At 45.3% G+C, this 25,381-nt stretch overlaps 1 protein-coding gene across 1 annotated transcript in view; it reads left to right on the forward strand.

Annotated features, from left to right (window-relative positions):
* Positions 1 to 25,381, forward strand: part of CCDC170 (coiled-coil domain containing 170) — a 53,258-nt gene that overhangs the window by 13,901 nt on the left and 13,976 nt on the right. The window contains exons 6-9 of the mRNA XM_045843640.1: positions 9,199 to 9,516; positions 17,668 to 17,868; positions 21,169 to 21,342; positions 24,072 to 24,314. Of these exons, the coding sequence (XP_045699596.1) occupies positions 9,199 to 9,516; positions 17,668 to 17,868; positions 21,169 to 21,342; positions 24,072 to 24,314 (936 nt within the window). The remainder of the gene's footprint in view (positions 1 to 9,198; positions 9,517 to 17,667; positions 17,869 to 21,168; positions 21,343 to 24,071; positions 24,315 to 25,381) is intronic.

The following is a 25,381-nucleotide window of genomic DNA, read 5'->3' on the forward strand; positions in this document are numbered from 1 at the left end:
ACAATTTTCAGGCGACAGAACTAAAATTAGCCTATTTGCTAAGGACTTCGGTTCCTGTTACTGGTGAGTGGTGCTTAGAAACAAGATGTAGGCCCTAGGTGTGCTCAGTGTTTTGGGGGGTGTTACTGGTTTCAGCAGATGGAGCTAGATGGAAATTGATTTTTAGTAATAACTTTATAGTGGTATTTTAATTTATTTTTAAAAATAAATTTATTGGGGTGACATGGGTAAAAAATAAAATTATACAGGTTTCACGTGCACGTTTGTGTGGTGCATCATCTGTACATTACACTGTGTGCCCACCACCTGGGGTCCGATCTTCCCTGTCACCGTGTAGTCCACCTCTTTATGCTCCCGCCTCCCTCTGGTGAGTGAGGTAAGTCAGATGGGAGAGTCCAGAAGCGTATGATTTCACTAATACGTGGGATATAAAACTGAAAGCAACAAATAATTAAGAAAAAACAAACAAACAAAACTCATGGTATCATTTTAAAATCCTGTCCCGAGGACACTTCTTCATTGCTTCTAGAGAGAGAGGAAGGCTGGTGGGGGGGTAGAGAGAGAGGGAGTGGCGGGGGGGGGGGGGGAAAGACAGTGGGGGGGGAGAGAGAGAGAGAGAGAGAGAGAGAGATCAGTTGCCTTCCTGTACGCACTATGACCAGGGATGGAACCCGAAACCTGGGTATGTGCCCTGACTGGCAATCGAACCCATAACCATTTGGTCAACAGGATGATGCTCCAACTAACTGAGCCACACTGGCCAGGGCCTCATGGTATTTTTTTATAAAACGCAATATCCTAGAGTTTTCTTAATATCTCTTTATTTTGTATCTTTTGGATCCAAACAATATTTACTCATTTACTTTTGTCTTGCAATATACATAAATGACACTTTTCATATTTTCCCTTTAGTAAACCTTCTGAGTGAAGTTTAAGGCTCTCAGACATTTTGCATTTAATACTCTCAGCAATCATTAGTATGGTCAGCATTTATCAAGCACTTATCATTAGCATAGTCACTGTGCTAAGTCCTCAAAGAGGTTATGTACTTGGCTCAACTTCACACAGCAAAGAAGTAGCAAAGCTGGGATCTGAACTCTGGTCATTAAATTATTATGCTTTCATCAGTATAGTGTATTATAGCACTTGTATATTCACAGCTACATTGTGCCTACAAGTCTGATGCCAAAAAGTATTTGTTAGTGGAACAACTGCAGTGAGTAGCTATGCAAATTTTCTCAGTGAGTGAATGACTCGAATCAATTACAAATAGTAGTTACTGAATGATCAGGCTTGAAAATTAGGAATTTAATATTTATCTATAAAAGTGCATTTCTGAAGACGAGCGCTAGGAAATGAAAACGTGTTGTTGTAAGGGCGCATTATAAAACAGAACTTGTTCCTCTTCTTACATAAGTGTCTTTGCTTGTAAATGGCTGATGCAATGTTGTTCAGCCTTTGGAAACACATTCAGTGGGGGGTGAAGTTCCTGCCAACATAATAAAAATTGTACAAAAAAATGTGGGCAGTAAAAACATTGTGGTCTTTAATAAAGTGCTCATTCATGGGATTATGACTCTAAAGATTTATTACTGACAAGTACCGTCGAGTGGTTTTCCCGAAACAGCGATGGTGTCAGAAGAGCCTTCATAATGCTCTCTACAACTCTGTTTTTGAGGGAGGAAACTAACTTTCTTAGTGAGTCCAACAAAACTGTGGAGGGAGAAGTGTCTGTGGGACTGGGTGTGGTTTCTACCAAAGTCAGCCTTTCTGATTTTCTTGATGACTCTATTCAAGTTACTTTATGAACACTCCCCAAGTAAAAATCAGGTGGCTTATTATAGAGACATATATATTGTTTAAACTCGTTGGTAGTTAATATTGAAGTATGTTTAAAAGACTGTCAAAGGTTGGCACCTCTTCTCTTGGCTGTAGGGACAGCATCCAACATCGCAAGAAGTGGTCACTTTACCCACACAAGCCACACACACTGTTTCCTGTGGACGTCAGGAGTTCAGATCAGTGGGTCGGAAATTAAACTTACATATTGGGTTCCAAAGAGCTTCTTTTTCTGCGCACGGTTCACATTTGCTGTAATGCTCATGGCTAGAACTGAGGAGGCGAGAATGTGGCTTGGGAGTCAGGCAGGCTCCAGAAGGATGTCTCTTCGGCTCTCTCTGGGTTTGTCCCGCAGCAGCAGTGTGACGGGAGAGGGAAGGATGGAAGGGAGTCACCGGGAGCAGAGTGGTTAACAGGCGAGGAGGTTCTTGGTTTTTTTTTATCTGGACTCCAGCACCCTGTGGCTCTGTGATGTCAGGCGTAGACTTTACCTCTTCGAACCTCAGTTTCTGCTCTGCCAAATAGGAAAATCATTTAAGGGTCTGTCTCTTACAATTATTCTTAGGATTGAGTAATACACGTGAAGTCCCGAGGACATGCCCAATACCTGTTTCATGGTCAGTTTTTTGTTTTGCTTTCCTGCCTATTTACTTTCATCCAGGAATTAGGACTGTAGGCATATGAAGTAGTTCCTGGAAGTGAGAAATGATTAGACAGGATACATACATTAGTAAAGAAACTGAGATCTCTATACAGTCCTAGAATCATAATGTTGGAAGTGACCTGAAGGGCTTTGAGAAGCCAGGTCATCTACTCTATGTGAAGCAAGAATCATCTTGAAAATGCCTCTGTCTAGCAAGTGTCCAGCCTTTCCGTGAACTCCACCGGAGGCCAGGAACTCCCTACGGGGCAAGGACGCCCCGCTCCTCTGGGTAGTTCTAATTGTTTCGCAGTTCTTTGTGGTAACCAGTGGGGATCAGAATGCCTACAGTTCATGTCCATGTCACGTTTCATTCTCTCTTAATGAGACGTCACAGGAGGCAGGCAACCCTTCAAGGTTTTAAGACATTAATGGTGGATCTGTTACTTCTGGCTAAACAGCCCAGATCTTTCAGACTTTCCTTACCTTCCAGCCCAGGTTTTTCAAACCTTCTTTCTTATCATCTGTGAGGTTGGGAGAATTCTAGCCTCTGGGCAAGGAATTAAAGTGAAAATAAACTACTAAAATAATATCTGCTCATGTTATAAAAACTAAAACTAAAACTGTCAACAAGATTCCAAAGTAAAATTTCAGATCCTCTCTCCTTCCACTTCTAGCCTTCGTCTTATACTCTTGTTTTAACTTGTGGTACTTACCATTAAGACTTTAATGCATTTCTGTTTCTGATTCAACCATCTGTGATAGTATCTTTAGACTTTCTGCTATAAAATCTGAGGAACTCAATGCCTCCTACGTTTTACTCTTCTCTTTCTATTTCCCATTTTTTTAATATTACGGTATTTACATTGTCAAAATGTGTAATATTTACTTACTTCTGCTCTGTAACTATAATTAAGTCATCAAATCTTTGCTGTTTGGTTCCACCCACACACTTAAAATAAATTAAAACAGCATTTGCAGTAAAGCGACTGCGTAAGTATTTTTATTATGGGTTTAATCTTAGCATGGGATGTGGAACCCATTCCATTTTGATGAAGTCCCTCTTAGAAGGTCCAGCTGGGAACTGTCCATGGTCCTCCGGGCGCAGCCTGACCAGTGCAGGGCAGAGCGGGGATGGCAGTGAGGCCAGGGGCACCCTAGCCTCATGGGCAGCTACGTTCGTTTTCAGCTTGGGCTGAGTTTGCCGATAATGAGAATTTCAAACTTAAGCCGAATTCTCACTATTAAGGCTGGTAACTTATTTCGAAGTGAAGTGTTATAATGCAGTTTCCACTCCGTTAGATGCTGAGCCCACGCAGAACAGGCCGCTCCTCCTCCTGCGCGATCATCTTCCGGTCCTCTAACTCGTCCGTGGGATGCACACTCGGGGTCTCTTACTGTCTCCTCTGGGAACAGGGTTTCAAGACTCTCACTATCCTCCTTTCTGAACTCTAAATGTTCTCTACTGCAGCTTTTCTCAAACCATCCGTGGGAAGGATCACTTTTTCTTTATTTCCAACCTGTTGCTGACCAATACTTTCATAAAGAAATCAATCGAATGAATTCATAGAAAAAACTATTTAAGAAGACACAAAAAGGCCTAAGCCTACATATTAAGTAAAAGTCAGAAGCCACAGACAGAAGATGACATTTCGGGAAATATCATCAGAATAAACACGGGGAAAAGAACTACATAAAGTATGCACGTTCTTCTTGGAAAGGGTGTGTGCGGGGTGGATGCCCAGAGCACCGCTGTGCTGGCAGTTGGTTGTCACTCTGCAGTCGCACCTGGGCCGGAAGTGAGGACTGGGCTCCCCGGTCTCCCAGGCCTGCATGCTCGCGCTGAATGAAAGTTCTCTTGTGACAACGAGCTCGCTCCTTGCTTGTGAACCTGTGTCGTCTCAGCCGGATCGATGGCAGCGCTACTTACAGGGGCCTGTGTGTGTGTCATCCAGTTTCTCTGCTTTGCTTTTAAGGCACTTACAGCGGAAAACGAGTCTCCAAGAGTTGTTGACGCTGGGAGAGGGTTTTAAAAGCAATTTGAGCAAGCTCAATGTATTTATTTGTAACTTGTATCCAAAATAAAACACTTGTGTCTTCAAAATCCATCTTCAGTTATTCACCTGTAGACATTTCTATCAGTCTATTGTGGAAAGGTACAGTTAGATTTAAATGATCTTTTGGTGGGAATTTACATTCTTTTGATGAAAGAAATGGTCTGGGTTTGGCATACTTCTTACTTTTGGATAACAGTTGGCTAAAGAACCTTAAACTCTCACATGATACATGTCCCTGTTTGCACAACAGATACACAGCTCATGCACGTGCCGCTTACCCATCAGTTCTGCAAAACCCGGGGGGCCTGTACCTGCTCAACATGGATGTCGGTGCTCTCATCCACAGAAGGTTTCCTGATAATACCTGGAAGTAGATCTGAGCTACTTGTGTTTGCCCTAAGTGATGAATAAGCCTTATACTGTTATATATTAATCTTATAATGTTATTTAAACCAGTTGGTACAGAAAACAAAAAGCCAACATCAAATTGCTGTAGAAATTACTGAACTCTTCCCCTTCACTTCTGAAGTTATCTTGTTGGGATGGGGAACACACAGTTGTGGGAGGTACACTAGTGTGTTATTCACATTTTGAATAGCACTGCTCTAGGAGGGCTTTACCTACCTTGAAATTTGTATCCCAGCACCAAGTGCAAACTTCAGGTTTGGTTTTGTTCCAGGGAAATGGAAACAGGGAAATAGAAGTAGGAGGACATCGCTTCCCTTATTCCAGATTCTTCACTACCAATGCAGGCTAAGTTGAGTGTGTGTGTGTGTGTGTGTGTGTGTGTGTGTGTGTTCATATCACTATTAACAGAAGTTTAAACGGACCCAGATTCCCTGGGTGTTTTTAGAGTTGCCACCATTCTGTCACACTTTCCTCCCACTTCTGCCCAGCGGCTACAGTTCCCCGCTCCAGAGACGATTAGAGTTCGCTGTTGCCTGTGCATAATTGTGGAGAGATTCTCTTGTTATGCAGGTACAAACGGCACTAGACACTTCGTTAGGCTCCTGACTTTTTTTACCCCATCTTGGAGAGCTTTTCCCGTAGTGTATAAAAACCTTCCTCAGGTCTTCTGAAGACTACATAATGTTCTGTGGGATGGATGTCTCCTATCTGTTCAACCAGTCACACCAGTACCAATGAGTGTGTATGTAGGACCTAATCCTCTGCTAGATTGTAATTGAATAACTTTGCACACACCTTATTTTCCATATTCAGTAATCTACAGGTATATTTTTAGGACTGGAATTGCAGGGCCGCGGGAAATGTGCATATTCAATTTTGTTACGTATTTTGGTGTGATTATGTACCTGTCCTACCTACTCACCCTTCTGCCAGCAATGCATGATGTGCCTGTTTGGGGAAATTTCTGAGTTTATGTGTTCACCTTAACTGCAGTAGGTGGGAGTAGCCAACTGGTTTTTACTGCCACAAAATTTGTCTGGGGTTGGATGAAGAGAGCTAGAGCCAAAGATTTTCCACCCTGATGATTGCTCATTGTATTTTTGAGAGGCAGTTTGATCTCATGCGTATCAAAATCCATATAATAGTTAGAAACATTATAAGAGGAATCAACCATGCTTTAAAAACACAAAACTTCGGAAGCACTGGTGGACATGGACAACAGTGCAGTGATTGCAGGGGGGAAAGGGGGTGGAGGTAGAAGAGGGTATAAGGGGGTAAATGTTAATAGAAAAAAATTCAATTAAAAAATCAAATAAAAACCCATCATAAACCTTTCAGTGGTTTCAATAGTTAATGCATTAATTTCATTTAATTAAGAAGCTAAATTGAATCCCTAAATCGTATTATTTACAGCCGTCTTTGTTAAAAGTAATTGCAAAAGGACCGTCATTCATTTGTTGTATTAGTAGGACTGGATCTCAAGATTCATTAATGAAACAACATTTTAGTAAAGGGATCCCAGTCCCTGTCTCTGCAGGGCCTGCCCTCATTCGTGAACATGACCTCCTCCGTGGAGGTCAGCCTAGATTCCGCTGAGAGGGAGTGACTTGCTTCTCTTCTGCGTGTCAGTGTGGCCTGACAGCGGTCCAGTCTCCAGGTCCTGGCCAACGGCACCCGTGTCACATTACTTCAGTGTATCCTTGAGGTAGCCATGCAACTGGACTCTGCGCTGGCTGCTTCCTCCCGAGAGCTCTACAGCTAATTGCATCTGCAGTCTGGGGCCATCTGTGTCCAGCAGATCAACCCAGCGCCCCTGCGTGCTGAAGAGCTTAATCAGAGCTCCAGGGAGTGGCTGTCCCCAGGCCTGGTCCCTGGTACCCCAGGCCTGCGTTACCTACTGAACAGTGCACAGGGCTAAGACGTGTCTAGAAGAGAAATCTGACCTGCAGCCGTGTGCTCCTGTAGTGTGTGGTCACAGATGAATTTCTTGATCTTTACCGAACATGCGTCGGTGCTGTGGATTTGTTAGAGGACTATTTTGGCCTTTGTCTCTACGGCAGTGAGACAACAGCCTGATGGGGTGAAAAATTCCTTGTAGCTGAAATATCGTAGCTGTGTTTATTGGTCACTGGGTGTAACTGCCAGTTGGTTAGTTTACTGCCAGCTGATAGTAAGTGTATGGTACTCAAGTGTCTGCAATATTTTTTGTGCATTCTTTAGGACCTCTTGTGAATACTTGGTAAACATATCACTTTATTGGCATGGAAACTCTCCTATTTTGCATCAGGGGTGTTCTTTCAACACAAAAATTAATATGCAGTATTCTGTAAGGTTTTAGAACTGAGGGGACTAGAATTAATTTTTCCCCCTGCATCATCAAATTTAGGACCTCAATTTTCCAACCACACATTAGGATTGTAGTTTCCAAGTAAAATACGTGCCTCGTTTGTTACCACCAGTGCTGACACTGGTTACTGTAATGGAGGAGCTATTGTGTCACCAGAAGAGAAATCTGTAAAGCGTTAAACTGTTGGATTTGGGAAAAAGGGCCCTTGACTCTTTACTTTAAGGGCCAAAATTTAATAATCAGTGGCTATAGTGGGGCTTCTTTGCAAAGAGGAGTAGTTTGGAAACAGAATGGGAATCTGAAGTTGTTGCCGGGACCATGAAAAGCAAAGCATTTCACAAAATAGGTTCCATAGTTAGTTCAGTTATTACATCCCTGGAAAGGGCAGCCTTCTCCAACTACCCATCCACTCGATGGCTTTTATTTTGAATTGATGCCTCAGACTTCCTTGATTAAAAAAAAAATCACCAGAAGGAAAAAAAAGCCAGACATTCTCTGTTTTTATTTTTTTGAATAAAAATAAAAAGTAGGAGTCATTCTCTTTTTATTTAAAGAAATAAAAAGTAGGAAGTAGCATTTCAAGGAATTTGTTTCCCATCTTTGTGCTGTTGGTAAAGTTAAATTTCTTTTAAAGTTTAGTTTTAATGCAGAAGAGATGATTGCACTTTAACTAGCAGCCTGAAGCTGAAATGTTACTGGTTAGTTTAGATGTAGAACCTGCTACTCAAAGATAGTGTTTCTTTTGGGCTGTTTTTGACACTGACATACTATTTTTAATAAAAACCAAAATATCTTGGTTAGTTAAGTAGGCTGCACTACTATAGCAGTACTGGTTATCCAACTGCTTACTCTTATTTGAGGTGAACTCATGTATTTGGGAACTTGATGTGAACAACTGTTGTTTTTTCTCCATGAATTTTAAATATGCCCTTTTATGTCTCTTTGGACCATTCTAGATGATGGTGAATAGAAGGGGGTGCGCAGCTAACCTTCCCCATGCCCTTCGTTATATTTATGAACCGAATAATACATACTGCATGCTTTAACATTATTATTCTCGGTGTGGTAGTTTGTCTCCCTCCACTCGGAATTCTCCCAGCCCCCACGTGGCTAGCTCTTTCTGCTCCCTTCTTCAGGTCCTACCAGTTTTCCTTCGTCTTTATGAGAACAGGGGCCACCCAGTCACTGAATATTGAATGCAAGACCTTCTTCTTCTTTTTGCAGTGATGTTTCTGTGAGAATGCTCGTCTATCCTTTAGAATAGTATTGAAGAGACACCTCTATTCAAATAACTTTTAGTGTCAAGTTAGGACTCTGAGGATTTGCTGTTTATTCAAAATCAGTTTCCCTGTATACCCACCTTGAGAACACGCAGCACTAGATAGGGATCGAATCTACTAAGTGTGTCAGTCAGCAATTTGTTTTTTTTTTAAGATTTTATTTATTTATTTTTAGAGAGGGAAGGGAGGGAGAAAGAGAGAGAGAGAGAGAAACATCAATGTGCGGTTGCTGGGGGCTGTGGCCTGCAACCCAGGCATATACCCTGACTGGGAATGGAACCTGCAACACTTTGGTTCGCAGCCCGTGCTCAATCCACTGAGCTACGCCAGCCAGGGCTTAGCAATTTGTTTTTAATTCAGTATTAACTCTTTCTGGAAGTCCATATATTAAAGGCTCATGTATCAATTTCCTTTAATTCCTAGCCTGGATGTTATGTCTCTTCTCTTTTTTAGACACCTAAATGGACCTGCCATAGCTTTTACAATGTAATGCCTTTATAAAGAGATGGCAGGAGATTTAGATTGTAAAATGGAATGAGGATTTAGCTCTACTTCCTTGAAAAGCAAATGTAGGTATCCCTCTCCGGCTGCTGATGTTTTCGTCTCCACTTTACGTGATTGTTTTAGGACCTGCTCAGGGCCGCGGAGGCAAGAGAAGCCCTGGAAAGGGAAGTGAAAACCTTCCAAGAGAGGCTGCTTGCTGGCCAGCGGGCCTGGGATGCCTCGAAGCAGGAGCTGAGCCTCTTGAAGACAAGCTCTGGCGAGCTGGAGAAAAGTCTGAAGGCCAGTCTGGACGCAGCCACAGCCTCCCAAAGCCAGTTCTCCTCATTCAGGGAGAGAGTCGCAGCCCTCCTTAGGGGCTGCGGGGGTGCAGCGGGGTCCACGGAGGAGGCCATATTGGAGAAGATTCAAGAAATGGGCAGCCAGGAAGAAAGCCAGAAAAGGGTGAGTGGGTAACAGCTGCTTATATGCTTCTTAAGGATGGTAAATTCATTCCTCTAGCGTACTGAATAAATGAGTTATCAGAGTCAAAACCATCCTTTACATGTGGTTGTATCCCCTTTCATGAACAAGTCATGCTTCCGAAGCCTGGAGGGTCACTCCGGCAACTGCCGACTACACTGTGGGCTCTGGAGTCAGACACCCGAGGCTGCTCCTGTCCCCACTGCACACTCACTCACTCCCCCACTCCCCCCAGGTGTGACCTTGGCCAGGCCCCGGAGGTTATGGCCTCTGGGGCGGGGACAGCCCACAGTCCACACCCCATGTCTGAAGCCCCTGGGGTCCAATGTGTTTTTGAGTCGAGGATTTAGACAGGTAATAGAGAACACAGTCTCACACACTGCTCCTCAGTGGGGCCAGGGACGGACCCCGTAATCCACCCATTCATGGCTCTGCAGCGACGCCTGCGAGCGGCCCCGCCAGGGGCGATGCACTCAGGGAAAGCTGCACGTCGCTTTGGCTCAGGGCCTGTGGCCCAAACCAGTCAGGTCACACTTTATCCGTAGATGAGTTAAAAGAAAACCCCCAAAATAAACAAACAAAAAATCCTGTCAGTTTTCAGATTCTTTTGGATTTGGGAATTGAAGATAAGGGTTTCTAGACCTATAACACTATCTCTTTCATAAGGTTATTGTTTACTGTAAGCATTTAATGCAAAAAAAATACTATTAAGTCCTTAACACACTGTCTGACAAATAGCAACAATAAATATTTTAAGTGTTGCCGTCCTTGCTTCTCCTCCTCTCTCTGTTCCTCCCTCCTTTCCTCCTTTTAAGAATGTGTTGGTGCCTGCCTAGAACTGTCTTTTAGGCAATCTATTTAATAAGTGGAGAAAAATGATTTAATTCACACTTATGACAGAGGGCTTTTTCAATTTTGTTATCTCATTTATACTATTAACAAATCTCATGTTTTATAAAGCTTTGCTCAGTCAAGTCAGCTTCAGCCCAGCTCTAAATTATCATCAAACACAAGTTATTGAAGTCTAATCAGTGAGGCTTACCATGAATCATATCCAAACTACATGTATGCTTCCAGTAAGAGCTATTTCTTCTGGTGTGTCCATGCTTGCTGAAAAGGAGAAAATGCATACGTTCATCTTTTAATGTTCCTAAGATCTTAGAGTGATGATTAACTCAAAATTTGGGATTGTGGCAGGAACTCTGTCCCTCAGAGCTCTCCAAGCTGCCGTGGATGAGAGTAAGTCATCCCGGACACAGTCTTGTTGTTCCGGCGGGAAAGGGGGTGGCGAATCCCTTTGGTGGAGAATGCCCCGAGCCCTTCTCCCAAACGGCTTTCACTGGGAATGGTATGTGCAGGTGTGCACAGCAGATATGCCAGCTCATCAGTCAAAGGGCTGTAGTCACGAAAACAAGTATTATCGATAGATAACATGGGAGGAACACAGAGATGTGCCTCAGGTCAGGGTCTGTTAATCGTGCTGATGCCAGAGGGTCTTTAAGACATGTTTTATGAGACAAGGAGTTTACTCCTTATGCCTTGAATTTAAACATCGAGCTTATATCAACAGAGCCATACAAAGCAGAGGAAGCTTCAAAGGATACGATGTATTTATCAGGCCTGATTTCCCATGGGAGCCCTCGGTGTTAGAGTCAGGTTATGTCTGCTACCTGCGTTTTCCGGTTTCCAGGGAGACTTACTGGCCTCTTTCAAGGCCTGCTGTCTCGGGGCTACTGCCTCCAAGACCACACACAGTGGTCCCCAACACAGGGTTGCCTTTGGAAATTTCCTTTTGCAACATAACATTTTAAATTCCCTTTAAAAAATTCTCCAAAATTCACATGCGCTCTGGGAGCACACCTATAGTGACTTCTTTGTTTAGTGTAGGATTTTTTTTTTAAGATTTTATTTATTTATTTTTAGAGAGGGAAGGGAGGAAGAGAGAGAGAGAGAGAGAAAAACATTAATGTGCGGTTGCTGGGTGCCGTGGCCTGCAACCCAGGCATGTACTCTGACTGGGAATCGAACCTGCGATGCTTTGGTTCGCAGCCTATGCTCAATCCATTGAGCTATGCCAGCCTGGGCAGGATTTTCTTTGTGGATATGATGAAGTATCTGTCCTGGTAAGACATGTGGGTCTCTGAGAGTAACTCAGTTTTTCCCATGATTCAGTACACACGTAGGTACTAGATTGGGGAAGGAATTATTTACCGAACTGCGGAAAGCTTCATTAGGTTATTTACCTTGACGGGTAATAGATGTACTTCAACAACTAATGGTTCTTTGCCATTTCATTTTAATCCTTCCCTCTTCTATTTTTCTAAATGTTTTCCTGAAACTCTTTTAATTCCAGCATGTGAAACATGGCATAAAATTGTCAGCATGATGTATATGTTTATTTTCTCAAGCAAAATGGTGTAAATTGGTTAAGCTGGATGGCCTCCCCACCACTTCCCATAAAAATCAGAATGATTCAGAGTCTTTTTAGTGCCTTTGTCTGCCTTTCCTACCCTGTAATTTTTTCCAATAGCCGCTCTCACTATTTAAAAGCCCGAAATCAAGCATATAGCTAGCATCTTGTGTGACTCATCTTCAAGTAAAATCAGGAGAAAATGGATTTCATATATTGTCTCAGAAATGTTTCTGAAGAATGGAGGCTTTACAAATTGATGAACGTGTTTGTTGAGGAGGCTGCACAGCCCTGCCAGCTGCCTTGGTTAAACACGCATTCACAAATTGAGTGATACCCACAAGGATGCCCAATGGTGGGTTCAGGCCGGGCCTGGCCAGTTCTCCACTTCAGGTGGACTGCTACCTACTGAACATTGCTTTTCTTGTCCCACCCCTTTGCCATTCACTTCTACTCTTCTGCATTTCCAGTTCTCAGTAGAGTTCAGGACACCACCCACACTTTTTCACTGAGCCATTTTATTGCTTTTGTGCTCATAGCAAAATCGAATATATATTTTTAAAGCTTTACTATACCTTAGAGCAGGGTTTCTTAGCTTTGGAACTGTTGGCATTTTGGGCTGGGTAATCGTTTGTTTGAGAAGACGTGGTAGGGTGGTTAGCAGCATCTCTGGACTGCTACGCCTGAATACCAGCAGCGTTTCTTTTCTCCCCGTCTGTGGCAACCAGAGGTGTGCCCAGGCATTGCCATATGTCCCTGGGGGGTGAAATCCGCCACCCCCGCCTTCAGCTGCAAAACACTCTCTTAAGGAAATGTTCTACTGTCAATTTCCAGGAATTCTAAATGAGGACTTAGTTGTTATTTAACCCTGAAATGCGAGGACACTCGTGACAGGTACTCTTGAAATCGTTTCTTGCACAATGGACAGCAAGTTGCGACATTTTCAGGTTTTAGTTTAGAATTTTGGGGCCAAAATTTCTGTCTCACTTTGAGCTGTTGCCTCACTGGCTAATCATCTGGATGAGAGTTGGTTATGCATGGGGCGGGGCGGGGTGGGGGTGGGGGGCATGGCCATGGTTGATTTCTATGTCATGTCCTAAATTAAAGACAAAGTAATGCAAGCTCACAAACATGTACCCAGACCTCAGCTCTCTGGCTGTGCTTCATGCACACGCAAGGCCTTGTTTTCTCCACTGGGGTGCTTCTTAGTCTGGCAGCTCTGGGGGGGCTATAGGGACCAGCCCAATGACCTGAAGGACCTGAGGTGGTCTCCACAAACCCCCCAACCCCCCTCGGAGCTTATCATTCTAAATCTGTTGTTAATCCTTGAATCTACTAAGCCGAACATTTACCAAGAAGCATCGACGGACTTCCACTGATCTTTCACTGTCCACAACGATGGTACACGGTCACCCCTGGCCACAAGGGCATTGGGAAGAGGGAACGGTGAGGGATTTTGTCTCTCCCAGCCTCTAGAGTGCATTCATGTCCTAGGATGGCCACGACAAAGTACCACAAACTCGGGGGCTTAAGCAGTGGGAGTTTATTGTCTCACAGTTCCGGAGACCAGAAGTCCAAAATCAAGGTGTTGGCCGGGTTGGGCTCTCCCGAGGGCTGTGAGGGCGACGCTATCCTGTGCCTCTGACCTCGCTCCTGGTGGCCTCGGGCCACCCCTTGGCTGTGGAGGGCGTTCTCTCCGCATCTTCACATCATCCCCCTGCAGTCTGTGTGTGTCCCTGGGGCCCGACTTCCCCTTTCTATAAGGATGTGAGTCACGGTGGGTGAGGGCCCGCCCTAACGACCTCCTTCTAACCCGATGATCTCTGTGGAGACTACGTTCCGCATAAGGCCACATCCCGAGGCGCTGGGAGACCTCAGCACACCTCTTTTGGGGGACCCAGTCCAACCCCTAACAGAAGCTGACGTGCGTGGGGGTGCAGAGGCGAGGCTGAGCCAGGCGACAGTGCCAGCCACACGTGCTGACCGGAAGGAAGGGGTATTGGACGGATGTCACACCACGTTCCTGAAAGCTTGTTTTGTGTATTTCTTAAGTGACAATTTTAACTCGAATAATCGGAAAAGAGTCATTATGCCCAAAAGGCGGGGGTCCTTCAGTGGCCAGACGGCTCTTTCTTCAGTCCAGAGCTCTCGTGTTTCCATTTGCTGCAATCTCCGTGCAGGAGTGCCTCTTGGGGGGAATCAGCGGCTACTTGTCCTTGGGGAGTAAATTAATTCTTTTAGGGCGTCATGACTTTGCTTCCAAAAATCAAGCTGCTTGTGTGCAAAGAGTAGTTTACTTCGGCGCCTTTTTATTTAAAAAAAAAAATGGAGGTGTATCTACTTTATTACATCCCTCCACCCCTCCCATGGTTCCCTGTCACTTTTGAGTGTTGAAATCCCTGGCCCTTTTTGTCCCACAGAATATCAAGGATGTGAGCAGGTGATACAAAGGAAAAGAAGAAGAAGAAAATGCTTCTTGATTCTGCAGACCTCTTGGTGGGAAAAACACGACACCACTTGACAGTTCTGGGGGGACACATACATGCATTCAGCCACTGGCCTTTGCTGTTCCTGAGAACAGCAGTCAGATTGGAACAGTCATTTGTTTATTCACTTATGCATTTACATAAATTTGGCTCAGAAAAATCTTGGTGGGGTCCTGTGCACGGAAACCTCGTGAGCGTATGAAGCCGAGTTCCGTGAGGCATAGACGGTGGGGAGGACCTCAGCTGTTCGTCCTCTTTGGACGCCGGAATCTTGGGAGGGCAGGCGGTGGGCTCTGCCCAGTTCACGCGTCTGCGCACTGGTGGTTTTAGAAGTGGTGCTCCGCTGAGTCCTCAAGTCCCACAGAACGGTCGTGGGTTCACACAGGTTGAGGGTTCAGGACAGACCCTCTTGCCTGTGACTCAGCGTGTTTGTCCCTTATTCGTCCTCCTCAGCAAGACTGCTAGTTGAAAAGCGGGCTCTGTGGACTGAAAGCAGTTGGAGAGAAACTACCTAGGGCATTGGGTGCTTCCCCAAAGGTCCCTTTAACTCTGTACGACAAAAGCATAGAATGGACAGAACCAACCTACTGCAGTGGAGGTACTGATGATAAAAACGTGTGCAATGTATCAAACTTAAACCGGGTATACATACTGTGCTATTCATATGATCTAAATTAGCCCAGAGAGGTTAGTTTCGTGCCTCGGTTAACACGCTGCTAAACCGCAGAGTTCGAATTTCAAACCAGGACTCTGGCGCCTGAGTTCCTGTCCCACAGCCCGGTCTACATTAAGATGTCTGCTGCTCCTTTCAGGGTCATTATCACTCCCTTAGTCTAACTGCTCGCGGTTGCTCCAGGTGTCGTCTTCAAAACGGAGTCTGGGTGGACTGGTGTCTGGGAGCGACTTTGCTCTGCTCTGGTCTGTGGCGCCCTGACTGTGGCTAAGTGATCACTCGGCGCTCCGTCCCTCCAGCTGAGGGTTTCTGTGTCTCTTTCCTCTTTGGCAGGTCAGCCATGGGACAGGAGAAGTGTGAAAGGATCTTTGAGTAGAAAGACTCATTTGCTGCATGAAATTAAATGTGAAACCACATCTCCTGCTGCACAGAAAGAAATGTGCTAGACCTTGTATAGTATATTAAACAGTCCCCTGGGAGGCAGTATCCTGGGGGTAATGTTTGATGGCAAATTTTTAAAAGATTTTACTTATTCATTTATTTTTAGAGAGAGGGGAAGGGAAGGAGAAAGAGAAACATCAATATGCGGTTGCCTCTCACATGCCCCCCACTGGGGACCTGGCCTGCAACCCAGGCACGTGCCCTGACTGGGAATTGAACCAGAGACCCTTTGGTTCACAGGCCCACACTCAATCCACTGAGCTGCACCAGCCAAGGCTGATAGCCATTGTTTTGTAGGTTACTTTGTATGTTGTACGAGACAAGCAAACCTTTCTCTCTCATTACGATCAGATCTACCATTGGTCAGTGAGTACTAAAGATGGGGAATGTGAAATGATGGTTCTCAGAGCCTCATATTCTGTCATGAAATTTCAAATTTCCTTGGGAACTATACTTCCTTGGACGTGTCACTGAGCGGCTTGTCATAGCCCCGGATCCTTGAGAGACATAGAAGCACACGATGAGAGAGGTTCGAGGCCAAGAAGTCTAGCATTCCCAGTTGTAGCACTTCGGTCCACCCCATGAAGCTGGCTGAATGGTCGGCCAGCTTCCGGCCATCTCCAGCACCATCTCCAGCAACTGGGAATCTACTGCCCGGCACGGAAAGATGCTTAAAATGAGAGGCAAAAGCAAAAAAGATAAAATGGCAAATATAATATCATCTCAACTATGTTTAAACAGTACATAAAACAAATTATTTGAAAATATTAATAGTTGTTACCTCTAGGCAGTGGGATCACAGGGTTTTTTTTTTTCCTGATTTATATATATTTTTGTCCTTAATGAATCTTATACAGTGGACATGTATTACTTTGTAATTATGGGGACCAGGGAAAAATTATTTCTTACGTGGAAGTTGAATTCTTTTTCTGATTTATACCTACTGGTCCTCAACTTAAGCTCTGAGGGTAACTCAGAACAAATCCTGTTGTCCTTTCAAAATATTCGAAGGCAGCTTTAATGTTTTCTTGCCTTTGAGCATGGTTGTTGTATAGATAGGCAAGCAGAAGTTGTTTTGTTTTAAATGGAAGCTGTCACTGTGAAGCCGTCAATGTATTCCAATTTCTGTGAGAATGGTACTGAGCATCACATAAATATCTACCACTCTTAGTCCTCTCCTTTTCTAAAACAAAGCATCACAACTTATTTGTCACCTCAAACTCGGTGCTTTTTTAATTGAATCCAATATTGTATGGTAACTGGATGTGCTAGGATCAACTCCAGTTTCTCAGAGTGTGCCTGGAGTCTTTGGTAAACTTCTGTTGGCGGTTTAAGAGAAAGGTCGGGATAAAGAGAGCAGCGCCCTGGAAGGATGGAAGCACTGGGCAAGTCAGGGGTCGTGGGAGCCTTGGGGCTTTCAGCGCGGAAGCTGGGATCTTATGCTGTAGGCGAGGGGGTAGAGATCAGCTGTCCGCCTGCTCGTGCGTCGCCATGGACCCTATGTAGCATCCCCTTATCAAAAGAATTTTGGCCTTTGAGATGCTAAAACGATAACATTGTGCCCTAACTGTGCAGCCCAGAGGCAGCACCACTGCCGGTTCATGAAGGAGGAACCCACTCAGTAGAAAATTGAACAAGCTGGAAACAATAGTATCTTTATGCACTTGAATGCACTAGTAACATCTCAAGGTTACTTATCAAGATTAATTCACTGTATTGTCTTTAATCCACTATATGTGGTGGAAGACAAATGATACTTTTACAGGTTTTAAAAGTATTTCCTGTCTGAACTCTTTTTTTTTCAACTAAGCTTCGAAACCCTGAAATTGATGGCAGTTTTAGGGGCAAATACATGTTATCCATAAATATTTATCAAGTAACCTGTTGGAGGAATTATAAAAAATTAAAAAATGCCAATCAAAAGTATTTTATTAGATAATGAATGCAGATTCATTTCTAGCAGAGCAAATACACCTGTCAATTACCTGTTTCTTATTTGATTTTTACAAGGAATCTGGAAGTCTGTGTTATAAATAACGTGTTGCTCACACTGGGCGCTAGATTTTAACACTTTGCTGCATCTTAAAACAACATTTATTCTTGTTTTGTTTCTTTGTTGCCAGATGGTGTCCCAGCTTGAAGCCCAAGTATCTGAGCTTGTGGAACAGTTGGAAGAGGAGTCTGGGTTTCACCAGGAAGCCCTGCAGAGAGCCCAGAAAGCAGAACGCGAGTTGGAGACCCTTCAGGCTCGGCTGACTCACCTGGAGGGGGAGCTGGTGTCTGGAGACGTCTTGCGTGACAACTTGAATTCTGAGAAACAAAAAGTAATAACCTGAGGGCATGTCCTTGGGTGGACAACATCTGTTGCACTCAAATTTCACCTGAAAATACTCTGAATTTTGCAGTGCTTTAATAGATTGGTTCAATTCTGAGTCATGAGTCACTTTCACGGAAGGAGTATTGTTTGGAGGTCTCTTCCTATTGTTCAGAGCTTCCTTGATTTGAGCTAAATCTATGAATTCAGTAGTATCTAATAAAACTTAATAGGTATTTATCGCACATCTACTATATATGAGGCCCTGAAGGTTTGGAGGATAAAGTATGAATAATTCACAGTTCTTGATCTTACATGGCTCATAATTCAATAGTGGGAGACAGACATTCACATAATTTGCTGTACTAAAGGCTGTGCACGTTATAATTGATGTATTGACTAATACAGTGCAACAGGAGCCCAGTGAAAGGAGTGATAGCTTCCGTGAGAGGGGATGATTTTGTAGGAAGATGACCGTTGAGTTCATCTTTGAAGGATAAGCAGCATTTTCTTGGAGAGAAGGGGCAGGTACTGCAGGGCAAACGGTTTGCACAGAGGCATGACAGCTTGCAGGCGCACAGCACACTCAGAGAACGCGGAGTCCTCATGCCCACGTGGCTGGAGCCTGGCATTCATGGTGGGACTGTGGCCAGAGGGAAGCCCGGAATGGCTCAGATTAGGAAGGTCGGTTCTTCAGGAGAATGTGAAGTGTCCTGAGTGAGTTTGAGCATCACAATGCACGAGAGAGAAGGGGTGACTCCTGTGGTCTGCCCTTGGAAAGTTGGCTGTGGCCCCGGGAGGCAGTCTCAGTAGAGAGGTGGGAAGGGAGGCCAGTTTGCCTGGGGCTGTGGGGAGACTCAGTGGGGAAGGGATGGGGACTTAGAAGACGTCTGGTGACCAAAGAAGAAGCAGAAAAGAGTAGAAGCTGTGAGGAGCAGGATCAAAGACAGGCTCGCCTGGATATCGCAGGAAGGTACACGTTTGTGGGTCGCCGAAGTCTGGAGGGAAGGGAGCAAGAGGCCAGTGGGACTCGGCGCACAGGTGCAGAATTTGGAGTGGAAGATCCTGTTAGGTTGAAAAATCTGAACTCTGGGAACTCATTCCTTTTCATTCTTCCGTACTTAAAAAAGTCACGAGGAAGCATCATGCCTGCATCGCGGGTTGGATATGCAACGATGCATCAGAGGTGTCCAGCGGGAAGTCCCAGTCCAGCGGACGAGGCGGGCAGATGGGCACCCAATGATCGGGACACTCGGTGCTCCCAGGGAGACAGGCGCACAACCCGGCAGGAGCCCGGGAGGCTGTGCGGTGAGCGGGCACCGAGTCCAGGCACACGCACACCGAAGTGTGGGAAAAGCAGTTGTCCGGGCCGTGAAAAGGGCCCCCTCACTGCCCACACTGCACATTGCTGTTCCGTCTGAGAGACTGCTCTCCTGACCTCCTTCACCTCCTTCACCGGATTCCTCTCTGCTATCATATCCCTCCCTCTGCAGTTTTCCCTAAGCGACCCGGCTCTGCTCCACGCAGAAAGTGCCCAACTCTGTCATAGCACTAGTCTCCTTACTGCGCTCATTTTTAATTCCTCCCCTCCCAGTCAACTCCAAGCTTCTTGAGGCCCGGGGACTATGTTCTGTCTGGGTTTCTCCAGGGCTCAGGGAAGACTCAATACATATTTATACGATAGAAGAAACATATCCAAGCCAAGCATTTCTAGGCATATTGGTGTCTCTTCCCTTCCCTTCATCATAATGGCTCACTACTTTTAATCGAGGTTGTACCAAAATAATTCTCAGTCATGAAAGCAAGTTATATAAATGGATTCTGTCCACGATGAATTTTCGGTAGTGAGCTGCCCGTGAATTCCACGTCCTCGTAAGGACAGTGGGCATGTGAAACGGAAAATAAAACTTGGACAGAGTTGAAGTTTAAATAGAGGTAATTGAGGTTTACACAAAACCATGTATTCATGTTAAACTGTGACTCAAAGGAAGAAAATATACCGTATTCATGCCAGCCACCCTACCTTTCTGAGGTCGAGTTAAGATCCTTGAAACAGGCGCTTCCTTTGCGGGGGGCTGGCTCACTCCAGTTTGCTTGCTGTGGACGCTGGCATGTGGGGTGGATGCATCACATGTGAAATGGCGAAAGAAGCTGTCGTCCGTCCCCTTGGAAGATACTATTTTGTTTAAAAGACAAGCCGGAGCAGTTATTTCCCTTTCCTCTGCGCAGGAATGGAGAGTCCCAGGGGGCGCTGTCGAGCAGGAAGAGGGACAAGGCACTGATGCAGAGGCGGTGGCCCCCTACGGCCTCTCAGCACAGTGCAATACGTGACGTTGTGATCACACGAAGAGACCACGTTTTACGTGTGTTCTTTAGCAAAGTTGGAAAATATGCACTTATAAATAACTTCATCCTGATGACTAAAATATAGGTAGTCTGGGCTGTAAGGTGGCATGCCTCAGTCATCAGGAAATGACACTTATTTAAACATGAAATTGCCTGAGTTATTTTTGTGAGAAGAAAATCTCAAAGATAGAACCCAAATCACAGCACGACTATACCCAAAGCTGGTGGGTTGGTGTAGTCATCCGGCAAGCACTTAGTAAATATCACTGTGCACCTGGCATGACTAGGGAAGTTCTAGAAATCAAGTGGGGGAAAGTCCCGAGACAGTTTTATAATTTTAACCTGTTAAAATATGAACCTGGACTTTCTTGATATGACTCTATTTTGGAGTCTTCTTCCTTTATGACCCACTAACAACTCTTAAAGGCATTTTCTAAGGGACTTTAATGAACAAAACAAAACAAAACAAAACCCTAGAAGGTCACTCAGATTTGCTTGTATGGAGAGCTTGTGGAAACTGGTTAGGTCCTCCTTTTCTGCTATTGAGGCTAGAGTTAACTCAGGTGGGAAAAGTCTCCCTGGAAGGTCTGGGTGAGTGGATGCTAGGGGCTGGGTTGGTCTAGGAGGGCCACGGTGGCACCAGCACGTTGCAAAGCAGAGGGATGGAGAAAGTAGTCCAGGGCATGACAGATCTGCCATATGGCAGAGTTAAGAAGAGTGTGTATTAGATTGAACATCAAGATCATTGATCAGGAAAGTCAAGAGATTCGGACAAGGAGCAGGAATGGAACTGGCAGGGTGGTTCAGGAATTCATCACCAAACACTGGCGTTGGGGGAGGGGCGGGCTCACACTGGGTTTAATGAGAACTACCTGTAAAACTTGGGAGAAAAGGAAAGGATTCTCTAAGATCACCTGTTAACTTTTCGTGTGTGTTTCGTTTTCATTTTTGTTCTTGGGTTTAGTATCTTAAGTTTCTGGATCAGCTCTCACAGAAAATGGAATTGAACCAGATGGCTGCTGAACTTGGCTTTGACATACGTCTGGAGGCAGTTTTAGCTCGCACGGAGCAGCTGGTACGCCTCGAGAGCAACGCCGTCATCGCAAACAAGACCATCGCCTACAATTTACAGAGAAAGGTAGGGGAGGTGGAAACTTGCTACTGTTGAGAGGACAACTTTCTGTGAAACTTCAATATTGAAACATAATTTACTGCCACCATGTTTACCAATGTGGCTAGGACACATCATTCAAACGATATGTATATAGAATCTCTGTTTCAAATCTAAAGTGATGGGAAGTGTATCACCTAAGGTTATGTTGGACTGTGAGTCATAAAGACCCAAAAGGACAGTGGCTTCAACAAGTAGAAGTGTTTTATTTTTTTCTTCTCCCACATAAATCCCTGGAGGTAGGCAGCTTAGGGCTCGTGTGACAGCTCCGCTCTGTCAAGTTTTGAAGAAACCGGGCTCATTTGTGTTCCGGGAAGGAGGCTGGAAAAGAAGGGATGCAGCAGAGGGCTGCAAAAGAGCAGGCGTGAGCGGTCTTTTAAAGGAGGTTCCCTAGAAATTCCTACATGAACTTGTCTTTGTATCCCAGGGCCAGAATATGTTCTGATGGCTAAACCTAGCTGCAAGAGAGGCTTGGAACTGTAGCCTTGACTCTGGGTAGCCATTTGTCTAACTAAAATTTACTGTTCCTATTACTATAGAAGAGGAGAATTGTGGACCATTTAACAGTCTGCCTATATAAGCTCTACTGGACTAGAAAGTTAAGAGAAAAGAGCTTGCTTTTCACTCACTGAAGAGTTAGAAACTTTCAGAGTAAATAAATGAGTGGATGAAAAGGATACAAATAATTATTAGTTATATAATTATATTGGCATTGGAGAGAGAACAAAGGAAAACACCGATGTATCCTTATAATAGTTCTTCGGAGAAAATTCCGTGGTAGCGTGATGTGTGCAGGCCATGTGACGAGTCGCATCTGGGCCCCACCAAGCTCTGCGACCTGGAGCAGATTGCATCCCTCTGTCTCTGTCTCCTCATGACGAATTTGGGGGTGATTCCTGCTTCATGAGGTTGTACATTTTTAATAGACAGCACTTGGAACTCTTGGCTCATAGAAGGTACTCATTTGACTCCTCTCCATTTACTCTGCCTTGGGAATGTTTTATAAGGGAAAGCAGACAACCCGTTACTGTCTGGGACATTCAATGGAGCTCTACTTCTTTCTGAAGTGCCCTCAGATAATTGAGTTTTTGTCAATATCTAATATCACTTCTTCTTAAGTATTGTGTAATCATTAAAATGACCAGTGTACACAACTTAGCGGTGTCAATGTGCAGCAGAGTGGAATTCGACACGGAGGAGCTGCAGGAAGGGAGGTTGGTTGGAGAACGGTTAGAAGGGCCGTGTTGCAAATGGACCTGGGCATGGGCATTACTGTCACCTTCAGGCAAGATACTCCAGCCCACGTTTCCGCAAGTCCTTCACGCCTCCGAGCACTTTACACGTGCACAGTCCGTGATGAGGGGAAACGGGGTGGTCTTCAGCTCCAGCATTCTATCGCACTCCACGATTCTGGCTCCAATGTTTGTCACAGACGAAGGAGGTTCCTGCACTTAACATTCCATTCCCTTACTGTGGCATGTGAAGCCCAGGAGGATTGTTCTTCCTCCTCTTAGAACCCGCAGTCTTTTTCTAAACACTGCCGTCACTTCCTTTGCCAAGGTGAGCTGTCAACGATGAGCGCTGTTTCGAGACCTTGTTCTCTGTGCGGTTTCTGGATGGCGCAGGCCAGGCGTGTGATAGAGACACCGAGGAACTCAAAGTGTCCTCAAACCCCTGCTATTTCTAAGATTTAACATATTTAAATAAAACTTTAAAAAATTTCCTTGCTATAGCTTCCTTTAAACATACATGAACTTTACAATAAGCTGCACTACTCACTGGTTCTGAGGGGCTGACATTAGTCCGTTTTTTGGTGATGATTGGCACCCTGCTGTCCTTCAGGAAAGACCAGGGCAAGCACAGCTGCCGCGGGGCGTTGGAGAGGCCTTTGTCTCTCTGTTTTGCTGTCTTCTGCTCTGGACAAGCCCACTTCAGTTGTTTTAAAAGGAACTTTACATTTGTGTCTGGTGTGCGTCATGTCGGAGGGAATCTCGTGTTGACAGCCTGCTTCCCTGTGCGTTTGCTGTGGCTGTTTTATCTGGTGCTTTGCAGCTACAGAATTAATTCTTGGAAAGATAGAAATAAAAATGCAATCAGGCCCTGGCTGTGTGTGGCTCAGTTGGTTGGGCATCGTTCTGCAAACTGAAAGGCTGTGAATTTGATTTCTGGCCGGGGCACTTGCCTAGGTTGTGGATTGGGGCCCAGCTGGGGCGCACATGAGAGGCAAATGATCAATGTCTCTCTCACACCGATGTTTCTCTTTCTCTCCTTCCCCCTCCCTTCCCTTAAGTAAGTAAGCAAGGCCTCGGGTGAGGATTAAAAAATGCAATCAGGGGAAGGAATCCAGTGCCTTTTTTTTTTTTTTTGATGGTTGAGCCATTAGGCTTATTGAAGTGTGGATAAAGATACATGTTATCTGAGTAATTCATTTATTTTTATTGACTGTTCAATCTTGTTTAAAATGTATTGATTTTCGAGAGAGGAAGGGTGAGAGAAGCATCAGTTTTTGTTGTTCATTTATTTAGGCATTCATTGGTTGATTCTTGCCAGGGATCAGAGCACAGATTCTGTCCTCTGACCAGGGATCGAATCCACAACCTTGGGGCATCAGGATGATGCTCTTACCAACTGACCTGCCTGGCCAGGGCTGTTCAGTTCTTCTTATTAAAAAGAAATCCCTGTTTGTGTGAAACCAGGTCAAGACTCAGAAGGAAAGACTGGAGAGCAATGAGCTGCACGTGAACCTCCTGCGGCGGAAGATAGCCCAGCTGGAGGAGGAGAGGCGGGCGTGGGCAGCCCTGGCTGTGGGCAGGGACGAGGCCCGCGGCACCGCCCAGAGGCTGCAGAAGAAGGTGGAGAGGCTGCAGAAGGAGCTGAGCGTGTGTCGAGAGTCGAACACCGAGCTCAAAGCCAAACTGGCCGACACCCATGAGCTGAAGGCAAGTGCTTGGTGGGCTTCCTTCTTCTAGTCCCCCTCACAGCTTGTGGGACAGAGGGACCGCCTTACCATGGACACGCTAGGAGAGAAAAAAAGTGAAACCTTCCTGATGTTCCTGAGTTGTGAGGACAATACAAGAAGTACCCAGATCAGCTTATTAGATCTACTTCATGTCTCGTTAATATTTGAAATGAAGCTGTAGTTGCTGTGTGAAAGATCACCCCGAAAGGGCGATGCTAAGTGCAGAAAATCAAAACACTTCTCGCAAGTGTGGGTGACGACAACATTTGGGGTCACGGAGGGATTCGTCAGGGAGGAATTTGCTTAGGAAGAGTGAGACGTGCAGGCACAGCCGCGGAGGAGGGTCCGGCAGGTGCCGGCGTGCGATGCGGTTCCCTGGGAGCTGGGTTATGCCAAGTGGCGCGGAGCGTGGACAGACAGACGTGCTGGGTGCCGTGCTTCCTGGAGTTGAGGGGTTGACCTTCCAATAACTAGAAGAAAGGAATTCAAACTTAGAAGAAGTTAGTCATAATGTTTAGATGGCATTAGCAGGTAACTGCATCTGCACATGTCATATTTTAAATGCTCAGGTCTGCCAGTCACCGGCACAGAGGGCAGTGTTGCCCTGGCTCTTTGCAGACAGGTGCTCTGGAGCAGACTTCGGGGACGTTTCCTGATCTGGAAGCAGATGGGCAGGGAGAAGGAATCTGGGATTAGGCCAGGCCTGGAATAGGTGTAGTGGGGGCCGTATTTTAGGAGATATTCCCCACTGTATAAATTAGTTCTTTCTCCTCTCCCCCACTGAAGCCATTCTAAGCTGAGGCTTATTTCCCTGGTGGGCAGACGTGGCCCGGGAGAGGAGGCACGTTTAAATGCAGGGGAAGGCGTTGGAAGGTGCGCCATGGTTGGAGAGAACGTGTTAAGTAACTATCAACACACCCCGCAAGCCTTGGGACTCACCGTTGGGGTGACTGGGTGCTGGGGTGGGGGTGTAGTCCTTGAGGTGTGCATGCCGCTGCTCCCACTCTGGCTGGAAGGGCCTGACGGAGGTGCTGAGGCAGGCGGCCT

The sequence above is a fragment of the Phyllostomus hastatus genome, unplaced genomic scaffold (genome assembly GCF_019186645.2).
Source record: "Phyllostomus hastatus isolate PE091 unplaced genomic scaffold, TTU_PhHast_1.1 phas_contig_40, whole genome shotgun sequence".
Taxonomy (NCBI): Eukaryota; Metazoa; Chordata; class Mammalia; order Chiroptera; family Phyllostomidae; genus Phyllostomus; species Phyllostomus hastatus.